At 30.3% G+C, this 5750-nt stretch overlaps 2 protein-coding genes across 5 annotated transcripts; one reads left to right on the top strand and one right to left on the bottom strand.

Moving 5' to 3' along the window:
• On the top strand, positions 843-3734 carry LOC107628602 (HVA22-like protein j). 2 transcript variants are annotated; one of them, XM_016331230.2, is made up of 7 exons: positions 843-878; positions 1071-1142; positions 1236-1334; positions 1731-1787; positions 1913-1976; positions 2312-2539; positions 3340-3734. In XM_016331230.2, exons 2-7 carry the CDS (start codon positions 1111-1113, stop codon positions 3658-3660), a joined length of 801 nt encoding a protein of 266 aa, XP_016186716.1. In that variant the 5' UTR covers positions 843-878; positions 1071-1110; the 3' UTR covers positions 3661-3734. The 2 variants fall into 2 exon arrangements, with proteins under 2 accessions (XP_016186716.1, XP_016186717.1); XM_016331231.2 differs by lacking the exon at positions 3340-3734 and adding an exon at positions 2749-2955.
• On the bottom strand, positions 3561-5010 carry LOC107628603. 3 transcript variants are annotated; one of them, XM_016331233.2, is made up of 2 exons: positions 4405-5007; positions 3561-3693 (listed from the first exon to the last, which is right to left on the bottom strand). In XM_016331233.2, the coding sequence occupies exons 1-2, from the start codon at positions 4834-4836 to the stop codon at positions 3682-3684; spliced, it is 444 nt and encodes a 147-aa protein (XP_016186719.1). In that variant the 5' UTR covers positions 4837-5007; the 3' UTR covers positions 3561-3681. The 3 variants fall into 3 exon arrangements, with proteins under 3 accessions (XP_016186719.1, XP_020972347.1, XP_020972348.1); XM_021116688.1 differs by lacking the exon at positions 3561-3693 and adding an exon at positions 4072-4341 and having other exon boundaries at positions 4381-5010; XM_021116689.1 differs by lacking the exon at positions 3561-3693 and adding an exon at positions 4072-4345 and having other exon boundaries at positions 4385-5010.

Genomic DNA, 5750 nt, shown 5'->3' with positions numbered 1-5750 from the left:
GACAATGATAGTGATAATGTATGAAAATTAAATTATGAAAAAAATATAATGACAAATTATATTAGTACATATTTCTATTATTTTTATTCATTTGGGTCATTCAATCAAGGATGATCCATAAACAAGGACTTGTCAGCATTCACAAGATATCTTCATATTTAATGTGAAATCTAACTCTTAAACTTTTTAATTATGGAACTAAATAATAAGCCACCAAGTCATACACATGTAATTTCAAATAAAGTATTTAAATTTTGGGTTAATCACAATTTATAAGTACTTAGTCAAATAACTCTCTGAACATCAATCTTCATTTGGTATATTGAGTTAGCCTAAGAAAATAATTAATGATGTTTGTTTCGTTGAAAACAAATAAAATTAGGATCAATGACAAAGCCTAATTGAATGAATAACATGACTATCACCAATTTATCAACACTCACCAGTTGTCTCATATACCATCATTCAATCAACAAAAAATACCTATAAACTAATTAATTCTATATTTAAACACTAACTAATCTTGTAAATACCCCCTAATTTCTCATCATCCACAAATATTCTAAAAAAAAATAAAAATAAAATTTAAAATAAAAAAATTTCTCTCAAAATAGTTGCATCCCAAAATTAAAGGGAAGCATCGCTACAAAGAAATACCTTTACACCAATCTCGCTCCTCAAATTTTATTCCATTTTTAAATTATTAAAAAAAAGTAAATAAAAAATTAATTATTATTTTTTTCAATTTTTTCTTAAATGTAACTGCTACTCCTATATATATGGCTTTGAAGCTTTGTAGTTGCTTCAAATCTAAGGCTTCTTTCTTTCTAACAGAGAAAGCTCATTTTCCAATTTTCAGTTATCTTCATTTCAATAAGGTATCAATGCCTCCACAAAATCTTTGCAATATTCATATATAATTTCAAAAATTGAAAAAATTATTAGTCTTCGTATGCATGCGAAGACTGATCCCACCCAGTGCGATAAGACTTAATTGTTATAGTAATTGTACGGAACAAAATGTTTTTATGAGTTGTGATTTTGATGGTTTGATTTGATTTTTTTTTAAGGGTTTCCTCGGTTTGTGTTGTTGCAACAAGAAAAAAAAAAATGATAGGGGACTTCCTTACTCGGTTACTTATGTAAGTGTTGTCTTCTTTCTTTGTTTGTGTTATTATTAATGCTATCTTAATTATGTTGTTAGTTAGTTAATTAATTAATTTTTGGATTTGCAGCCTCATCTTCGGGTATGCATACCCTGGATTCGAATGCTATAAAACAGTGGAGAAAAATAAGGTTGACATTGAAGAACTTCGATTCTGGTGTAAATACTGGTATATAAATTAAATCCCTTATTCTTTTGAAAATTAATTTTTTCTGAATTTGGAGAACAATTTTTTATTCTTTTTTGCTTGTTTCATGTATTTAGTACATTCTCTTTTATTTGTTCTATCTTTGTATCAATATGTACATAATAATAGAAATGGGAGCTTGAATTTTTTTGCCAAGAAAAGAATCTTCTTTTGAACCCTAAATGGAGAAAAAACAGAACAAACAGGACACCAATTTGGATGAAATAACAGACCATATACCAATTCTACCTGTTTTATGATGATATTGATTTTCATGTCAAATAGATTAGGAACACCAAGGAATGTTGATTTTAATTATGTACCCTTTTAAGATAAATTTCAATTTTAAGCCCAAGTTTTTCATCCTTTTATTTGCAGGACCATTGTGGCACTTTACACAATCATAGAGAAGTTTGTAGACATATTTTTTGGATGGTAAACTTCGAACTTCTTTAATCATTTCTCCTCTATTTTATTGCTACCAACTGAATTTATTAGAACACAAATTAAGGCTTTTGATCTTAGCTTCCGCAAGTAATTAACACTTAAACTTTGTGAAGGTTGCCATTCTATGGAGAGGCAAAGATTTTTATGTTCGTCTACCTTTGGAATAACAAAACCAAGGTAAACTAATCTCATTCGTCTTATATATTTAAACATGAAAATTTGTATGCAATTATTTTCATACGTAACGAAAATTGATAGCTGAGAAGTATTAGATGACAGTTTTTTTAGTTAAATATGTTAAATCATTAACTAGTATCTTTATGTGAGTAATTTCAATAAATTCATTCAATAACATTAATTTCGTCATTCATGACATATAAACAATTCTATCAAAAAAAGCGACTCAATCGATGATTAGACGATGAACAGAAATCTATCACAAAGTAAATTTTCCAATACATATGGAATAATGATGTTGATTTTTTTTTTTTCCAAATATTGTTGTAATGCAGGGAACAACTGTTATTTATGAAACAATATTGAAGCCTATTATATCAAGGCATGAGAGTGACATAGACAGAAAAATACTAGAACTTAAGGCAAGGGCAAAGGACTATATCGTCTTTTACTGGCAAATTGCAGCACAATATGGAAGTGGTGCTTTTGTTCAGGCTCTTCAATATGTGGCTTCTCAATCCGTTAGAATGACTGCTAATCCTCCTGCCGCCACTAATAATCAGGTAACAAACCCTAATTTCAATTTTACAATTTTTTTTTAACCAATTCATTGTCTAACTGGTTTTTAAATTTAAAAAAACTTGAAAAATTAAAAAGAAATAATAGGGGAAATTCATATAAAAGTAATTTATTAACTTTTATAATATTTTTCAAAACCAAACTCATGTTATATTGATAGTTTATTAAAACAAATCTCATTCTATATATGCAGAAGCAGGCGTGAAAAGGCATATCACAATCTCCAAAAAAATTTAAAAGGAATTAGTATTTGTACTCAAGGATGAGATATAGAGGAAGGTCTTTAATTCTTTTTGTCTTTGAAATATTTTATTCGAAAATAAAATTTGTTGTTTAAAACCTAAAATTTGTACAACAATAGTTCATCTAAATAATAAATAGCGTATCTCAATTTTTTTTACCACAAGTCATAGATAGTGGCCTTGTAGAATTAAATATATATAAAAATATTATTTATACACTAAAATTAACTACAAAAATCATAGCCGAATATAAATATATCGTATACTCTCTCTATTGCAAAACAAAAGTGCTATTTATACATTAAATTTAGCCACTAAAATCAGTTATCAATCTATTTGTGTATAATTACATATGTGATTTTATTTATTTTCAATATGTATTTATATTCCAACATATATTTTATACTGATAACTGATTTTAGTGGCTGATTTTAGTATACACGTAACATAGTCGATTTCACAAATAACCATTTGAAACGGAAAAAAATATCCAATAGTATATGGTCGCTAGAGAGAAATGAGGAACGTGCTACGCATTGCAGAAAAAGGAAGATCAACAAGAAGTGCCTATATCAACACAACCAACACCAATTAATAAGTTGAAGCAAATTCCTTCTCTAAGCAAGACTAAGAAATGGCCACCAAGCCCGCCGTCGTCGCCGAGTGCGACCACAATCATCCACCGGGGGACTCCTAAGTCCCGAGCCAATAACACGGAGGTCGATGACGAGGGCGAGTCCTTCGGCATGGATGATACTAGTGTGAGGGAAAGAATCAACAAAGCTCGTGCAAGGCTAAGAAGGTTAGAAGGCTCACAACAAAGTCCTCGTACCCCACGAACACCATTTCGTGATCAAGAATAAGCAAGGTTGTGTAGGTCAAAGTCACCTTATTCCCTGTTTTTAGAAAAAAAAATTATAAAAAAAATGGGGAAATTGGTATTAGGTCTATTGTTTTCATGTAAAAGTAATAATTAAAAATTATTAAATAATAATTTAATTAAATAAATTAAAATTATCTAATATTTTTAAATTATCAACTTTATATGAAAATAACTATCCGTAAGTTTTTTACCTTTTTCCTAGCTAGAATGCTACATATGCATGAACACCAATAAGTTGGAAGACCTAATCAATAAGGAATTTTATATTATTATTAGAATTTAATTTTTATTTACTGAAAAAGAATTTTACATAATCACCTAAATGTATTGTCAATTATTTAAGCGCATTAATTTGATCGAATAATATGTAAAATTCTTTACACTTTATATATATCAAAATTAAATTCTTATTATTGTGATCGTTATTATTTTTGTTAAAACTTCTTAGAATCCTATAGCATAAGCAATAATTGCATCTATGATAACGTTACTCAAATCAAAATTATATATCATGCAACTCATTTGTTGGATATATACTTACATAGAACTCAATGTTAAAATAAATTATGCATTCATCTAATTAAAGTGATGTTTCAGGTTAACCCAAAAAATAAAAACAATAATCAATTTTCCCCTTAATGAATATTGAGGTTGCATTTGAGAGAAAAAAAAATTATGTATATAAATGGTATTGTTCATGGAGAGAAAAGTAAAAGATTGATACTTGGCCAGTGATTGCGTGAAGTATATATTGGAAAACTCGGTTGAAACAAGCAACTATGTCAGATACGAAGCTCAGGCAAGGAATAACGGCGTTGCGGCGGCGGTGGCGGAGGCTGACGGATTCGAATCTGAGGCGTAGGCGGCCGATGAAGTTTGGGCCTGATGGGCTACACGGTGAAGGTGACATGGGCTGGAGGTAAGCCCAAGCAGCCTGCTTCACAAGCCGGTTGCGAATGGATATGCTGCCGCCGCCACTGGAGGATGAGGCGGCAGTGGCGGCGGCGGTGGGAGTTGGGGAGGGGGAGTTCACGGCGGTGAAAGGAAGCATGTCTTTGAGGGAAGTGTAAGAAGAGGAGGATTTGTTGGGGAGTGTGTCTAAGTTGAGGTGTGATTTTTTTGGTGTGGCGGTGGTGGCGGCGGCGGAATGTTCCATGGGTTGGAGTGGGTGTAAGAAAAAAACTCAAAAAGTGTGTTTTACTTTTAAGGTTTTGATGTGTTTTGATCAAATAATGGGGAAAACGCGGTGTTTTGAAGAAACTAAGGAGTGGAATCTATTTCAATGAAAATTGAAATACACAACATAAGGGGGACAATTAAACACGTTGCTCTGTGTTTGTTCTAACGGTTTAGTTTGAATAAATGATCATTTGTACACATTAAACCCTGACATATGTATTCACACTAAATCGAAATTAAATTTGTATTCACGCAAGATGTCTTTTGTGTGATAAAAGTACCCTGTTTTTGGAAGGTTGGAGTGACATGTAGGGTACTTTTGCCACACGGTAGGCATCTTATATGGGTACAAATTTAATTTTAATCTAGTATAGATACATATGTCAATATTTTTATCTTTTATGGATACAAATGGTCGTTTATTCGATTTAGTTTTATGCAATTGTTTACTGTTTTATATATATATTGTCTTTATTTTCCCTTTTCAATATTTTCATATTCTCTTAGTATTTAATAATAATAATAATAAGCTAGTAAGTAATAACATCAATTTTCATATGTTTTTGACCAATTCAGAATTTATTAAAAGATTAACAAAAAAAGATATTAGGAAGCTGAGCGGAAAGTTAAGAGCACGTTTAGTTGGGAACGCAGAATAGAATAGAGAGTAGAGACCATGTCATGCCAAAGACAAAAAGTGGACATATCGCTTTCTGCGTTTTTGTCAACTTCGATGATCTTCATAATAGGCTTAGTGTATTTTTTTTATTGTAGTACGGTTAGTGTTTCTGAGTAATGTAAAAACTTAAATATATTTTTATTTTGTACAGATATTATAAATTTGAGAATGAAATTTATAATTTTTATTTAAAAAAAAAGTTTATAAACTTA

Source organism: Arachis ipaensis, chromosome B02 (assembly GCF_000816755.2).
Source record: "Arachis ipaensis cultivar K30076 chromosome B02, Araip1.1, whole genome shotgun sequence".
Lineage (NCBI taxonomy): Eukaryota > Viridiplantae > Streptophyta > Magnoliopsida > Fabales > Fabaceae > Arachis > Arachis ipaensis.
This window is presented reverse-complemented; position numbering and strand designations above follow the sequence as displayed.

Excerpts from the sequence above, each read along its gene's own strand:
- LOC107628602 (XM_016331230.2), top strand. The coding sequence starts at position 1,111 with ATGATAGGGGACTTCCTTACTCGGTTACTTAT. Across the intron at positions 1,143-1,235 it reads TTCCTTACTCGGTTACTTAT|CCTCATCTTCGGGTATGCAT; the intron begins GTAAGTGTTGTC and ends TTGGATTTGCAG. Across the intron at positions 1,788-1,912 it reads GTAGACATATTTTTTGGATG|GTTGCCATTCTATGGAGAGG; the intron begins GTAAACTTCGAA and ends AACTTTGTGAAG.
- LOC107628603 (XM_021116688.1), bottom strand. The coding sequence starts at position 4,836 with ATGGAACATTCCGCCGCCGCCACCACCGCCACACCAAAAAAATCACAC. Across the intron at positions 4,342-4,380 it reads CAATCTTTTACTTTTCTCTC|TCAAATGCAACCTCAATATT; the intron begins CATGAACAATAC and ends TTTTTTTTTCTC.